Source organism: Rhipicephalus sanguineus, chromosome 2 (genome assembly GCF_013339695.2).
Source record: "Rhipicephalus sanguineus isolate Rsan-2018 chromosome 2, BIME_Rsan_1.4, whole genome shotgun sequence".
Taxonomy (NCBI): domain Eukaryota; kingdom Metazoa; phylum Arthropoda; class Arachnida; order Ixodida; family Ixodidae; genus Rhipicephalus; species Rhipicephalus sanguineus.
The window spans coordinates 198,520,038-198,537,100 of NC_051177.1; the positions used below are offsets into that span (position 1 = coordinate 198,520,038).

At 49.9% G+C, this 17,063-nt stretch overlaps 1 protein-coding gene across 1 annotated transcript; it reads right to left on the bottom strand.

The window, feature by feature from the left end:
* Positions 1–7,764: 7,764 nt before the first annotated feature.
* LOC119382155 (uncharacterized protein K02A2.6) lies at positions 7,765–11,720 on the bottom strand. Its single transcript, XM_037649883.1, has 2 exons — positions 9,266–11,720; positions 7,765–8,567 (listed from the first exon to the last, which is right to left on the bottom strand). The coding sequence occupies exons 1-2, from the start codon at positions 11,718–11,720 to the stop codon at positions 7,765–7,767; spliced, it is 3,258 nt and encodes a 1,085-aa protein (XP_037505811.1).
* Positions 11,721–17,063: the final 5,343 nt, after the last annotated feature.

The window sequence follows — 17,063 nt, forward strand, 5'->3', positions numbered from 1 at the left end:
GCGGAGCATTTCTTAGTCGCACCTGCGGCGTCGGCGGCGCCGTCCACACCCCCACTGCGTATGCTCGGCTCGTCTCGTGCCGGCAGGCCTCTCCCTCCCTCTCCTCCTCCCTCCTCTCCCTCGAACGCGGGCGGTGTGTAAATAAGCGGCAGAGCGCGCGTTCGGAATTCAGTCAAGGGCGTCGTTACTTGGCTTTCGCTTGACTTGACGCTTTGCTCGACTCGAGTAGATGCGATGGAAGCAACAGTACCTTCAATCAGCGTCCCACCACTCGTTGAAGGCATAGAGTTTCCTAAAATTAACTAGAGGGGACTCTGGCGCTGCGATCGTTCAGCTACCATGGGAATGATGGGTAGTACACAAATTTGCCTAGTCTTCGTGCTTGCGGCTTCAAACGTACTTGTGGCTTTGTTTATTGTGTGTTTTGGATTTTGTTTTGGATAAAAGAACAGACCGTTGTGAACTTCGTGACCAGGTTTGAATTGCTGAACCTAAAGAAGTTAAAGTGGCGAATTGAAACTGCTGACTTTTGCTGAACTTCGTTTTGCGACAAAGCGGATGCAGCCGACGCGGAGCCAGACGGAGCCGAAAGTACGAAGTTTAGACAAATTTGTGTACTACCCATCATTCCCATGCTGGCTGAAGCGTCATGCGTTGCAGCTCCCATAGACACTAGCGCCAGAGTTCCCTCTAGTAAGTATTGTACGAAACTCTATGGTTGAAGGCAACGTTACCCCATCCTCACCGTCGTCAGCGTCAACAGCAAGCAACGCAGAAGACAAGGCTGCGAAGAGACGAGCATACGACGCTGAACGCAAGCGTTTGAAGCGAGCTGCGGACCCGGAACTTCGTGCACGCTGGAGCCGTTCAAGTCGTACTTGGTGTGCGCATCGTGTAACAATTAAGCATTCCCAAACCATACCCAATAACGCAACATTCACGCGATACCCCCACCACTCTGCGATGCATTTACTCGAGCTCCCCCCGTGGGAAGATGCGGGCGACTTTTTTTTTTTTTCAGGATCTCAAACAGGACGAATTAATAGCCATCTAGTAGAAAAGTATCGGGGGCGGTCTAGTAAAATGGGCTGGCGACGGCTAGCTTGTATACCCAAGTGTCGTGCAGTAAACCTACCTTTTCGACGTGGGGCCGGGCTGCTAGTCATGATGCTGGAACCGAACGGCGTTGACGGTTATGTATGGCTGCTAAATTCGCAGACCGCGTCGTTCAACTCAGCTGCTTCGATGGCTTCGCTGCTTTTTTTACGCCGGCCGGGCCACAGTCGAAGCGAGCAAGCGTTGCTGGTGCTGCTACTTCTTCTAAAACGTCGGTGCCGTTTGAGCCGATGCCCGCGTATCAGCTGCATGCCCCCGTGACCAGTCAACCACACGATAGGCATGGTGATTACCGCCGGCCGTTCCGATGGTTGGTTGGCGGGTTATTCGTAAGTCAGTTGACGCACCCCACCCGAGGGGATCTGCCAACTATCGGACGGTTGCCTTGTTTTAGAAAGCAAATACCTTTAAAAATAAACATATTTAAAAATAAATAGGTTAGAAAAACCTCATTATTGATAGTAAAAATCCCCACTGCTTTCAGTTCCTTATCCCTTGAACATGTCCACTACGGGGTAACGGGGAGGAAACATGTATATTTACAATAGTTTCTTTATTATATTAATGTCGGTTGGTTCCTCAGTGACCTGGTGCGGACCCACTCTGGGGCATCGGTAATGAATCGGACTAACCAATATTATCGAGAAATGATCACGTGCATTACCGGCGCTCGTGTTGTCTGCGCTCCTTTTTTTTTTGCTTGTTTTCTGTGCTGTGAATGATGAACGTAATCCAACTCGCTCAATTTTCGCTCCTTATAAAAAAAGGAAGGTCACAATGTACTGAAACGAAATCAGTGAATTGTAGTTAATTAGCAAAAAAAAACTTTTTGAGCAAAACTTCTTGAGCAAAAAAACTTTTTGAGCAAAAAAAACTTTTTAGCAAAAATACTTTTTGAGATGTTCAAGGTGTTATTACTTGCGTGCTTTGCTGTACAAATTAGACACTGTCTTTTGTGTTTGTTTTTCCTTTCAATGCACTGTGCGTAAATGTGTCTATGTATTGCCTTTACGAGTACGCTTTTGCCCCTCCTGCTAGGGCCCAAGACGGGCCTGCAGTATCTTTTAAATAAATAAATAAATAAATAAATAAATAAATAAATAAATAAATAAATAAATAAATAAATAAATAAATAAAAGTTAGGCGTTTAGCGGATGCTGAACTGGCTCTGCCGAGCCAGGACAGCGCTCTGGCTTCCACTGCTGGCGTGATCCTTCTACGCGCGCACATTGGCTTATTGCACCGTGGTAAATGCTGAGCTTATGTGTTCCTCCAAGGCCGGAGGTTTTCCTTCAGTCTCATTTTGTGCACCATATCTAGATGCAAAAAAATAAAGAAAGCAACAGTCACAGCGAATGCTGGAAGAGAGGACTTTCTAGGGCCCGCTGTCGATTCTCTTGGGCAACTACCACAAGCACACTTGCAAGGTACCCACTATGCTATAAATCACAATTTTTGTGAAGAAGGGTAGCACGCACTATGCCATCATTCATCATTTTGCATGTGCACTTTGTTGATACTGTGGCTGATGACAATGGAGAATTATGGCTGATCCCGTTGTAATGGCTTGGAATTAGGGGTGTGCGAAATTCGTCGAATATTACATTCGAAATATTCGTATTCGATTCGAAAATCGTGTATTCGAAAAGTTTCGAATAATCGATAACTTCGAATATTCGAAAAAATTTGAATATGCGATTCGATTATCATGCAGAAAATAACTCGTCTTCCACATTTCTGCTGCGTTCGTATAGCTAAAAACGTTGCCGAGAGGAGCGATAAACATCGTAAGTACACAGAGGCACGATATCTGCCTGCGACGAGCGCCCCAATACGTATGATTTATTGCTGGTGCATCTCCGACGTGCAGCCCTGTTGGCGATCATGTAACCGTACATTTTCAATATTATGCGGCCGTAACGTGCCGCACTACCACTCGTTCACTATGCGGGACCACTTCTGAAGAAAGACAGTGACCCATGTGACTGGTGGCGGACTGTAGGCACCTTCAGATACCCCAGTCTGGCAAAGCTTTGCCCCATGTACCTCCCTATACCAGCCACTTCTGTTCCAAGCGAGCGTGCCTTTTCAGTGGCAGGGGGGGGGGGAGGAGGTTGTCTCTGTTAGAAGGGAGCGCCTGCTGCCTGATCATGTGGAGCAACTCATATTTCTTCATGATAACATCTAGTCATTACTTTCATTGTGCCGTGATATTTGCTTGTGTTGTGATGTGCATTGTGCTAGCCTAGACATTGTGTTCTGGAGATAGCAATGTATGTTATGTTGCCAGTCAGGCTGTTAATGTTTTAAATGCGAAGCATTTCTTAGCGAACTTCTGCGACTTTGAGCGTATCTATCTATCTATCTATCTATCTATCTATCTATCTATCTATCTATCTATCTATCTATCTATCTATCTATCTATCTATCTATCTATCTATCTATCTATCTATCTATCTATCTAGCCGCCTACGACTTTGTGCTCTCCTGGCCGTTTCGTTAATCGGATGTATACCAAAATTGGTGTGTCATAACATGGCCTTATTACGAACATAAATGACAGGTCATATCATGAAAAACATGACACGCATGTCATTAACAGCATGATTTACATTCCACTGCCTTTGGGCTCCCTGGCCGTTCCGTTAATCGGATGTATACCAAAATTGGTGTGTCATAACATGGCCTTATTACGAACACAAATGACAGGTCATATCATGAAAAACATGACACGCATGTCATTAACAGCATGATTTACATTCCACGGCCTTTGGGCTCCCTGGCCATTTCGTTAATCGGATGTATATCAAAATTGGTGTGTCATAACATGGCCTTATTACGAACATAAATGACAGGTCATATCATGAAAAACATGACACGCATGTCATTAACAACATGATTTACATTCCACGGCCTTTGGGCTCCCTGGCCGTTCCGTTAATCGGATGTATACCAAAATTGGTGTGTCATAACATGGCCTTATTACGAACATAAATGACAGGTCATATCATGAAAAACATGACACGCATGTCATTAACAGCATGATTTACATTCCACGGCCTTTGGGCTCCCTGGCCGTTCCGTTAATCGGATGTATACCAAAATTGATGTGTCATAACATGGCCTTATGACGAACATAAATGACAGGTCATATCATGAAAATCATGACACGCATGTCATGAACAGCATGATTTACATTCCACGGCCTTTGGGCTCTTGCGGCCGTTCCGTTAATTTCATATATACCAAAATTGGTACGGCGTGACAAGAGTTCATGACGAACATAATGACAAGTCCTAACATGCAAATCATGACGCGCATGTCATGTGCAGCATGATTTACATGACATGTTCTCGGGGTGCTCGCGGTCGTTTAAATGAAGGGATACATATGAAAACTGGTATGACGAGACATTTCTGTATGACGAACATAACAGACACGTGGTAACATGAAAATCATGATATGCATGTCATGTATGACATGATTTACATGCCACGCTCATGGCGCACTCGCGGCCGTTTCGCTAGATTGATATACACCAAAATTGTTATTGTGCGATGTGACTTTATGAAGAACATGAATAACAGGTGGTTGCACGAAAACCGTGACATCCATGACATGTATGTCATGATTTACATGCCACGCTCATGGTGCATTCGCGTCCGTTTCGCTTGCGTGATATACACCAAAATTGGTGTTATGCGATACGACTGTATGACGAACGTAAGTGAGACGTGGTAACATGAAAATCATGACATGCAAGTCATGTACGACCTGATTTACATGCCACGCTCATGATGCGCTAGCGGCAGTTTCAGTACATTGATATACACCAAAATTGGTATTGCGCGATGTGACTGTATGAAGAATATGAATGACAGTTGGTAAAATGAAAACCATGACATGCATGTCATGTATGTCATGATTTACATGCCACGCTCAGGGTGCATTCGCGTCCGTTTCGCTTGCGTGATATACACCGGTGTTACGCGACACGACTGTATGACGAACGTAAGTGAGACGTGGTAACATAAAAATCATGGCATGCAAGTGTTGTACGACCTGATTTACATGCCACGCTCATGATGCGCTAGCGGCGGTTTCAGTAGATTGACATACACCAAAATTGGTATTGCGCGATGTGACTGTATGAAGAACATGAATGACAGTTGGTAAGACGAAAACCATGATATGCATGTCCTGTATGTCATGATTTAATTGCCACGCTCATGATGCATTCGCGGCCGCTTCGCTAGCTCGATGTACACCAAAATTGCTATTGCGCGAAGCGACTGTATGACGACGGTAAATGAGACGTGGTAACATGAAAATCATGACATTCATGGCATGCACGACATGATTTACATGTCATGCTCATGACGCACTCGTGCCGTTTCGCTTGCTTGACACACCAAAATTGGTATTGCGCGACGCGACTGCATGACGAACGTAAATGAGAGGTGGTAACATGGAAATCATGACATGCAGGTTATGTATGTCATGATTTACATGCCATTCTCATGGCGCACTCGTGGCCGTTTCGCTAGGTTGATATGCACCAAAATTGGTATTGCGCGATGTGACTGTATGAAGAACATGAATAACAGGTGGTAACATGAAAACTATGACATGCATGCCATGTATGTCGTGACTGACATGCCACGCTCATGGTGCATTCGCGGCCGTTTCGATAGCTTGATATACACCAAAACTGGTATTGCGCGATTTGACTGTATGATGAACATTAGTGACAGGTGGTAACATGAAAAACCATAATATTCATGTCATGTATGGCATGATTTACATGCTCTACTCATGGTGCACTCGCGGCCACTTTGCTCCTTTGATATACACCAAAATTCGTATTGCGCGATGTGACTGTAGGACGAACGTAAATGAGAGGTCTTAACATGCGAATCATGTTATGCATGTCATGTACGGTCTGATTTACATGCCACTGTCATGGTGCGCTTCCGGCCGTTTTGTTAACGTGATATATACCAAAATTGGTATGGCATGACACGAGTGCGTGATGAACATAAACGACAGGTCATGCATTTATATACCAGAATATGCGTTTCATTGGCATGGTGTACACTAGATTGTGCATGCATGCGTGCATGGCAAACATGCGATGTATGGTGGACTAGATGCCATGGCATGAATGATTTCATTTGGCTCAAAGACAAACAAGGCGATGTATGCAGCTTCATTTTCATTTTTTCATTTGAATGAAAAAAAAAAATCTAGGTCTATTCGAGGACTGTCTATCCAAAGCAAGAAGTCTTCCGCCAAAATATTTTTGGCGAAAAAAATTTTCAGTGCCGCATACCGCACGCGACGTTTTTCGGAAATCTCGAAACTATGGCTCGTATAAAACGGCTTTTCAAAAAATCTCTTCTTTCTAAATTAGGCTAGGACAAAATTTTCCCTACAGAACGGTCGTAGGCTTTTCACTTAAAATACGTTTCACGAACGTTTACGCTTTCGTAGGTTTTTTATGGGGATTTTTTCATAAAAACGCGAGGTTCAGTGAAATGTAATATTTTGTATTAACTGATCGCCAGGAAGTTTTACTCGGACATGTTTAGTCGTAAATTTAACATTGAGATGATCCTAGTAAAATTATGCTAAATAGCGTATTTACTAGCAACATTAGTTGTCTACTGACTGAGGAAGTTTTATCAAATTACTTTTTGGTTTAAGCAAGAAAAATATTTTTGAAGTTGTGTTCCGCCGGTGTCCATCCTTGCTCGTGTTTTGTCTTCGCAGGAAGGCGTCCAGCGGTAAGTACAACCTGCGTGGGCGCGAGGTTCGCCACGGAACAGCTAGGCAGCATAATCATCTTTTCCCGTGCTTATTTGAATACTTTTCTAGCGAGTATTGGCCTGAGTCAATGAGAAATGCCAACCCCGCTAGAGCGAATTTAACCACATGCAGCTCTCCATTGAAGGCCTGCATAGTGTGCTTACGCAACAGGGGGAAGTGACACCGATGCGTGCAACACCCCGTTGCCTGCGACCCCGTTGCCTGCGCATCAGAAGCGGCTTTGCAGCCTCCTCTTATGGCTTCAGTGAGGCATCTGGAGACTAAAAACGGGGAAATAAAATGGTTCTTGCTTTCCTGTCGGTGTTTTCAGAGTGGATGACGTGGTATTTGGGGATGGCTGTTTCTTTCTCAGGAGCAATTCACTGTTCACATCGGTGCGCCACCTTTTCGGGGGGCGATCAGTTGAAAAGGGGTTCGGCGATCCCATGGTATGAGTTGATTGATCGGCAGCCATGCCAGCCGCCCACCACCGAGCCCAACAAGGGGACGCTACGAGACGCGAAGAAAACGCAGACGACGGCCATACATGGCCGCTATAAGCAAATAGGTCTTACCCTAGGTAGGATATCCACACAAGGATAATAACCTGTGGAGCACACATAAGAAAACTGTCGTGTTCTCGAGGAGCACGAAAGAAAGCGACTCTCCACACGGCTTGCTGGTAACAAAAAGCGTTTATTTCAGAGGCGCCCGGACGCGCCTGCTCTCGGGGTGTAAACCGATCCGCGCACCGGGAGGGCGCGCTGGGCTGTCCGTCGTTTACACTACGCGGCGCGTGCGTGTTACAGTAGGCGAGGCGCCATGCCACATCTCCCTCTCTTAAGTGACTACACCGTAACGTTCAGGCACAAACACTCTGCGGCCGGAACGGGTGGTTGTTGCTGGAACCCTCGATGTCTCTGCTGCAGCATCGTTGACTGGCTTGGGCAGTGAATTATTGCTGTCGGTTCGCAGCGGGTCACCTCGCTGGGACGAAGCTCCATTGTAGAGGGCAGCTAGCGGTCCCGCGACTGTCGACGGCTCGAAATCTTCGTCGTCAGTGTCGGAGAATAATGAGGAGGGAAGCGGTTGCGCTTTCTTCTGTGAGGCCGGTAATGGGACGAGCATCTTTCTGTTGCGACGCACGTGTCCGCGCTCTGTTTGGACCCAGTAGGAGCGGGGAGTGTCTGCTTGTTGAGTTATCTCCCCCTCGCATTTGAGGTCTCGCACCCAGACACGGGTGTTTGGAGAGAGAGCTGGTAGGTCCTTAGCCGCATGACGACGGTTGAAGTTTCGCCTCTGGCGTTGTTTTGCTTCGAGGTCCCTTTTCGTCACTTGTTTGTTGTCGACGTTTCCGGGAACTAGGAGGGCAGGAAATGCAGGAACTCGAGAGCGTAGCTGGCGTCCCATGAGCAGTTTAGCCGGGCTGAAGCCTGTCGGCCCCGGCGTGTCTCTGTAGGCCAGTAGGGCGAGGTACGGATCGTCTGCTTTCTCGAGCAGATGTTTCACTGTTTGAACGGCGCGTTCCGCTTCCCCGTTGGCCTGCGGATGAACAGGGCTGCTTGTGGTGTGGTTGAAGCCGTATGCTTTAGCGAATTCTGCGAATGCCGAGCTCGAGAACTGCGGGCCGTTGTCGGATACCACTGTCACAGGGATGCCATGACGAGCGAAAATGCTTTTGAGGTGGTTAATGACGACGTCTGCGGAGGTGGAAGCCAGGAGTGCAATCTCGGGGTACCGTGAGCGATAGTCCACACATATCAGGTAGTTCTTTCCCCGAAGTTGGAATAAGTCGATCCCCACCATCTGCCATGGAAGCTCTGGTGTAACTGTCGGCAGAAGCGGCTCGGCTCTTTGCGGTCGGTTTATAGCGCAAGTTTCACAGTTAGAAACCATTCGCTGGAGTTCCGATAAAATTCCTGGCCACCACACAGACTGTCTTGCCCTTGCTCTGCAGCGCCCGATGCCTTGGTGCCCCTCATGTAGGCGAGTGAGAATTTCGCTTCTCAGAGAATGAGGAATCACTAGGCGTGTTCCGTACAGCAGGTAGCCATCGTTTTCAGACAGACTTGTTCGGTACTGCGAAAACGGAGAGAGGGGGGCTGGGACGTTGCGTTTTTCCGGCCATCCGTTGAGGCAAAAGCACAAAAGACGCTGGCAGACCTCGTCTTCTTTTTGAGCTTTCTTCACTGGATCGAAGGCGGAAGTTTGTAGACCCATGAGTGCACCCTCTACGTAGGCGCTCACTTCATCACAAGTGAGAGTTCCCGCTGTCGAGCTGCTTGCAGTTGGTGCTCTCGAGAGAGTGTCAGCAGTAGCAATACTTTTTCCTGGGACGTACTTCGTGGTGGCAGCAGATCGAGAGACTCTTTTCCCAGGAGGGTGATCAAAGGTTGATGATCTGTTTGAAAGGTTGCCGTGAGACCACGCAGGTATTCTTCGAACCTTTCGGCTCCCCAGGTTAGAGCCAATGCTTCCTTTTCTATCTGAGCATACCGCGTTTCGGCGGGCGTTAGGGATCTTGAGGCGAATGCGACTGGGCGGTTGTTCCCATCCGGTTGCACTTGTAGCAGTACTGCGCCCAATCCGTAGGCTGATGCGTCTGCTGAGAGTGTAGTAGGATATTCCGGATGGTATTTTGCCAAACACTGGTCCGAACAGATGAGGTCCTTGATGTTTTGGAAGTCTTTCTCCTGAGCGGGGCCCCATGTCCACTCCGACGTTTTCTTGAGGAGAACGCGGAGAGCGGCTGTCCTTTCGGCCAAATTTGGCAGGAACCTTGCCAGATGGTTCACCATCCCTAAGATCCGGCGGACTCCGGCGACGTCTGTAGGCGGCGGGAGACACTTGATAGCCTCGACTTTTTTAGGGTCGGGACGTATGCCTTTACTGATGACACAGCCTAGGAAGGTCACCTCCTTCACGCTGAAAGCGCATTTAGAGCGGTTGAGGGTGATTCCAGAGGAAGCAAGCTTCTTGAGAGTCGTGTCAAGGTTTCCGTCGTGCTCGGCTTGATCGCGGCCAAAGACGAGAATGTCGTCCATGAGATTGACGACTCCTGTTAGTCCACTCAGGATTTCGGACATGCGTTTTTGGAAATACTCCGGTGCTGACGTTATGCCGAATGGAAGTCTCGTGAAACAAAAGCGTCCAACTGGCGTAATGAATGTTGTCAGATCTTGGCATGCCGGGGAAAGAGGGATTTGGTGAAAGCCTGAATTTGCATCTAGTCTTGAGAAAACGGTTGCCTCACCTAATAAAGCGAGCGTCTGTTCAACTGACGGGAGGGGAAATCTTTCCCTGAGGACTGAAGAGTTGAGGCGGGTGAAGTCCACGCATATTCGGACACCTCCTGAGGGTTTCACTACCGGAACAATTCCGGCGCACCAGTCCGTAGGGCCTTCTACAGGGCGGATCACTCCTTGTTGTTGCATGCTGATGATCTCCTGCTCGACTGCTTTCCGTAGGGGCACAGGAATGCGCCTTGCCACGGTAACGGAATACGGCACAGCCGCGGGATTGAGGCGAATTGTGTACGCACCCGGCAGCAGACCCAGACCGTTGAAAAGTTCAGGATATCGTTCCTCAACGCGTTCCGTGGCGCACAGAAACTTGACTAATCCCAAGCTTTCGATGGCAGGTAATCCAAGGAGGGGATGCTTCAGATGCTGCACAACGTAGACGACTTGGTTCGACCTTCGCGACCTCCACGTGATCGTTGCGTCAAATTTCCCGACGACCTGAATTGCCCTGCCGCTCGGTCCTGAGAGGGTTTCGCTTGCTGGCTGGAGATGTTCAGGAATTCCAGCAAACGTAGCCGGGACAACAGAAACTTGGGCACCGGTGTCGATCTTTGCGATCAGTGAATAGCCGTTCAGGTCGACTTCGACAAGCCTTGAGTCGTGCTGAGCGTCGGCTGGTTGGTTTACCGCCCCAAGAAACATCGCTGAGGTTCCTTGCTCGAGCGTTGAGATGTCTCTTGACGGAACTTTTCTGCAAACACGAGCGAAATGTCCCCTTGTGTTGCACTTCGAGCACTTCTCAGTCTTTGCTGGGCACAGAGAACGAGAATGAGGCGCTCCACCGCAGTAGCCGCACGATTGAATGTTTGATTTCGTGGCGTTGTTATGCGGTCGCGGTAGGTTCTTGCCTTTGCCGCGGTGATTGTGGGAGACGGCGTCGAGACCGGTGTACTCTGACTTGAAAGAGGACGGTTCCCCGGAGGCCTGAAGGAGCTGCTGCTGCTGCTTGTGCACGGACTCCTTTTGGCGTGCCTTAGCGAGCGCCATGGCGAGTGTGAGGTTAGCGTCCATCTGTAGGGCTTCGCAGAGCTTCTTGTCGCGGAGTCCCAGTACGAAGCGGTCGCGGATGAGGCGATCCCGCAAGTCACCGTAGTCGCACCTGTCTGCCATGTTGTATAGGGCGGTGACGTATTGGTCGACGGTCTCGGAGGGCTCTTGTTCCCGCCGATTGAAGCACGCTGACTCGTACACGACGTTTCTCGCTTGGACGAAGTGCGAGTCAAACTTCGCCTTGACAAGGTCAAAGTTTTTGCTGTCTTCCGTGGAGAGCGAGAACGTGTTGAAAATTTGTCTCGCTTGGCGACCCATTACGTAGAGCAGAGTTCGTACCTGCATTTCACGCTCTTGATGGACGAGACCCGATGCAAAGCGGTAGTCGTCGAACTCGAGGATCCATGCAGGCCACTCGGAGGCTTGATCAAACGTAAATGGCTGAGGAGGCTTTAAAGAGAAGCCTGTCGCGGCGTTCGTAGCTGCCGTAGCCGAGTCCGTCATCGTGGTCGTTGGAGACCGTTGAGGACGACGAGAGCAGAGGCTAGAAGAGACGGCAGAAGGATCCCACTTCTGACACCATGTCGTGTTCTCGAGGAGCACGAAAGAAAGCGACTCTCCACACGGCTTGCTGGTAACAAAAAGCGTTTATTTCAGAGGCGCCCGGACGCGCCTGCTCTCGGGGTGTAAACCGATCCGCGCACCGGGAGGGCGCGCTGGGCTGTCCGTCGTTTACACTACGCGGCGCGTGCGTGTTACAGTAGGCGAGGCGCCATGCCACAAAAACGACTCGACACGTCCGTCTAGCGCCGAAGCCTAAAACCAACTAACTTTTTCTTTATTTTTCTGCGCCCCTCGCGCCAGCCTTGCTACCGCACCGCACGAGGTCACGTCCGACCTCTTCTTTCTTCACTGTGCAATCCCGTCGATGTCGGTGGCGCTACATAGCTCCTTCCCCTAGAGAGCAGCATGGTCTGCGAACGAAATCAGCACTGCCAGGAAACTCTGCGGATTGAAGTAGTGTCCGCAGCGACGGGAACGGAGACATGTGGAACTGGATTGAGCCAGGCGACTGTGGGAGTCGTCTTACAGTAGGCTGGCTTCAGGCGCTCCAGTGCGATGGTGTCAGGTTTGCCATGAACATCTACGACATATGTAGACTCGCGTTTCTCCAGTACCGGAAAGGGCCCGAGGTAGTGTGGGTGGAGAGCAGGCCGAATAGGTCCAAAGCGCACGAAAACGTGGGTTGCATTGGTCAGGTCGGATGTAATGTACGGTGTGCGGTCTGGAGGAGGACGTGTCGGACAGGGTTTAAGATCCCGGAAGAGGTCCCTAAGAAGGTGTACGTATTCGGGAGTAGACAGAGCTGCCGAGGGTGGTTCTGAGGAGAAGAAGTCGCTGGGCAGACGGAGCGGAGTGCCGTAGACGAGCTCCGCGCTCGAGCACCCGAAGTCCGATTTCAAAGCGCAGCGGATACCCAGAAGTACCAGTGGCAGACGTTGAACCCATTGCGATGGCGTGCCATGGGCCATCAGTGCTGCCTTGAGCTATCGATGGAAGCGTTCCACGAGGCCATTGGTCTGGGGGTGGTAGGCAGCCGTGCGAAGACGATGCGTGCCAAGCAAGCGTAGGAGTTCGTGAAAGAGGGTAGACTCGAATTGCTGTCCTCTTTCAGTCACGACCTTGGTAGGGCATCCGAAGCGGGCAACCCATGTTGTGACGAATGCTGCTGCGACGGTTGCAGCAGAGCTGTCTGGAAGCGGGGTCGCTTCTGGCCAACGAGTAAATCGGTCGACAGCTGTGAGCAGGTAGCGAAATCCGTCACACGGTGGTAGTGGTCCGACGATGTCGATGTGGACAATATCGAAACGATGGTCAGGCTGGAGAAACTGGCGTGTTGGGGGAACAGGGTACCTGTGGACTTTGGCACGTTGGCAGGGTGTACATGCACGTACCCAGTCGCGTACGTCTGCCTTCATCCAGGGCCATTACGTAACGCGATGAAACAAGGCGTTGCGAGGCACGAACGCCGGGGTGAGCGAGCTGGTGCAGCGTGTCGAAAAGCTGCTTGCGTAACGTGCGAGGGACAAATGGTCTGGGTGTGCCTGTAGAAGTGTCACAGACGAGGTTGGCGCCATCAAGCAGGATATCGTGCAATCGCAGTGCTGTTTTAGATGAGCGCAGTTGTATGAGCTCGGGATCGTTAGCTTGGTGTGCTGCGAGCGTCGGCACATCGAGTGGCGCAGGAGTTGCAGGTGATGTCACGGCGTCCACCCGGCTGAGAGTGTCAGCAGGTATGTTCTGGTCGCCGCTGACGTGTCGGATGTCGGTGGAGAATTCAGATATAAACAAGAGATGGCGGATTTCTCGTGGCGTGTGCGTCGACGACTCTCTGCAAAGCGCATATGTCAACGGCTTGTGGTCCGTGAAAATTGTATATGGTCAACCTTCGACGATATGGCGAAAGTGTCGGATGGCGAGGTAAATTCCAAGTAACTCTCGACCAAAGGTGCTGTAACGAGCTTGTGTTGGGCTGAGTTTCTTGGAGAAAAAGGCTAATGGTTGCCATGAGTTGTCAACACGCTGCTGGAGAACCGCTCCCACGGCTGTGCTAGACGCGTCACTCATGAGGGCTAGACATGCCGTGGGGTTGCGGTGGGCAAGAAAGGCAGCGTTGGCGAGCGCGCCCTTGATCTTGATAAAGGCGACTCTGGTAGGTCGTGCGCGAACGAATGGTGAAGGTCGGAAATCTCGTCGATGACGGCCGCTGGAAGCGCGTCGACCACGAGGAGGTACTTGCGAGTCTGGGACGTAATCCGCGAGAGTTCAAAACGGGCCTCTGCTTGGATGAACCACGCCGAGGGGTTCCGTTCCCAGAACTCTGGCAATCGGATGGTGTTCGAAATAACCGCAGCGGTTGAAGAGGTCTCGGCGTTGGCCGAGTTGGTCAAGGCTTGCTGGCGTTCGTTGCCGGTTGTCACAAAAGTCGCATATGATTAACATTGCCTGCGCATAATGTCCTAACGTACGCCATGAAAAGGGGTTTTTTTTTTTGTCACTTACGCCCAAGGCGAAAGGGCTCTAATTCTTCGCTAAGAATGGTGTGCCGTAAGCGTACGCGCACCGCTTAGTGTGTGTTAGCGTGGGCCGTAAGACGAGCATCCGAGCTGCTCCTGATCATGTGTCTTTGTTTTGTCTATTTTTATTTTGTCTATTTTTGTTTTGACTGCTTGCCGTGAAGGCCACTGCCAGCAGAGCATGAGTCGTAAGGCGAACATCTGAGCTACGTGACGTGATTTTGTTTTGTCTAGTATGGAACTGGTTGCCGTGAAAGTCACCGCCAGCAGAGCCAGAGCCTTAAGACGTGCATCCGAATTACGTGTCAGATCATGTGCTTTTGTTTGTGTTGTGTCTGAACCACCGGACGTTGTGTCCGAGCCACGTTGCAGATCATGTGCTTTTGTTTTGTCTATTGTTAAACGGCTTGCCGTAAACGTCACCGGCGGCGGAATCTGAATCACGGGACGTTGTATCCGTGCTACGTCTTAGACCGTGTGCCTACGCGACCGCGTGACTGGTGTTTTGTCTGTGAGCTACTGGTTCGCCCGTGAAGGACACCGAAAGTGAAGTGTGAACCATGCCCGGTAGCAACCAGTGCCTACGTGACTGTTTCAAGGATGCATCGACACTACACTAGAAGCTGGGACCGGCGGCCGGAGAAACGTATAAAATACGGCCCCATCCTATGCTTCATCAGTCTGCTCTGCGCCAGAGAAAAGATCGACGCTGGGCAACTCCCGGGACACCACGCAGCCACCCATCACCCCCGGTCCTCGTCGAGCCGCCGCTGACCCATCTCGCCAGCTTCGACGGTCGCTCATGAACGGCGCCGGTGTTGGACTCTGCTGCGCCCGGTTACGTATGTCAATCGCTTGACTTAGTGGACTGCGAACTCTAATTGTTGGTTAAGCTCTTGCTGTTTGGTCTTCCATCCGATATTGCTCATTGTCGCTACATATTTCAACTTTCATGCATGCTACACTTATTCGGAATAATTGTAGACTGTATAACTAATTCACCTTTTTTGTTCAAGATAAATGTTCGGTTACTGTGGAAGTATCTGTGGCATGGCGCCTCGCCTACTGTAACACGCACGCGCCGCGTAGTGTAAACGACGGACAGCCCAGCGCGCCCTCCCGGTGCGCGGATCGGTTTACACCCCGAGAGCAGGCAGGGTTGCCAGGTTGGGCTATAAATAGCCAAATTGGGCTACTTTTTTTTGAGTTGGCGGGATTTTTCATCTTTGGCTATTTGGCTATATTTGGGCTATTTTCTGGCTTCGTTCAAAAAACTCGTATTTCATTGTCTTTTCTACCCCTTGGTGGTTGTTTAGCTTCAAGATTGTTGTGAATGTGCATCAATAGACATTTCGCGCGCCTCCTTTCTGACCGGTACTGACCGGGCAGAGCGATATAAGGAAGAAAAAAAGCAACGCGTGTTTTACACCTAAAGAAAAAAAGGAAGAAAAGGGCGAGGGGAGGGGGGTGCTGGGGTCGTTGTGCATCTTGTCCCTCTCTCGGAAAGGATGAAGCGGGAACGAAATGTGCGACCCGCGGGCTTTCAGTAGTCGTGTTGTGTGTCTCTCTGAGCCGTGCCCCCACAACGAGAAGCACTTCCTTTTTTTTCTTATCTTTACTGAACCATAGTAGCGACGGCCCCACGACATAGTTACGGGGGGTGCGGGTGCAAGGGAGGGAAGCGCGAGTCCTTTTGTCGATGCATCGGGACAGCGCACATCTTGCTCCTCGCTGTGGAGGGAACAAGAGGGCCTTTTCGAGCGTGCGTGAGTGTCAAATCCTAGTTTTGTGGACAACAAAAAGGGAGGACTTTCTTTACCGGAAACTGACTATGACATTGTGGCCCCAGTCGCCGACGCCGCGGAAGGACGACAATGCAAGACCGTGCAACCTGTTGCGGGCTGGGTAAACTTAAGTGCCACCTTCCTAGCCGACAGCACGCATACAACTTTAGAGGCATGCACACATGTTGGAACATTTGTGTAGTGCACAAGCGACGGTTCTTTTACTTGCGCTTAGAAGAAGTGTTAGCATATGTGTGGCCACCCACAGAGGATGGAAGCGAGACCATTTCTATGTGTGTGTATGGGGCGGTCTGCCTCTGCTTGTAATTAAACGACTCTCAATGGCCGCACCGTCTTCCGATAGCGCCACCTTTCTAGCCGAAAGCGTGCATACGAGGCATGCACACATGTTGGAACATTTGTGTAGTGCACAAGCAACGGTTCTTTCACTTGCGCTTAGAAGTGTTAGCATATGTGTGGCCACCCAGAGAGGATAGAAGCGAGACCATTTCGACGTGTGGGTGGGGTGTCCTAACCAAAGCAACGTTTAAATGCCACTCGACAAGTTATTCATGTAACCATATTTTTTTCCCTTGCACTTGTTTTACATGCTTGATCTCTTTCTTAATACATTGTACATTCAGTTCTTTCATGTACAAACTCGCTCTGTGTCAGTAAATAATAAATAAAAACGTCTTGTCTGGATTTATTGTCTTTGGCTATTTTGGGCTATTTTTATGGGCTACGTTTGGCTACTTTTGGGCTATTAATGCGCCATAATTTGGCGGGTTGTTCTTCGAGTACCTGGCAACCCTGAGAGCAGGCGGGCGCCTCTGAAATAAACGCTTTTTGTTACCAGCAAGCCGTGCGGAGAGTCGCTTTCTTTCGTGCTCCTCGAGAACACGACATGGTGTCAGAAGTGGGATCCTTCTGCCGTCTCTTCTAGCCCCTGCTCTCGTCGTCCTCAACGGTCTCCAACGACCACG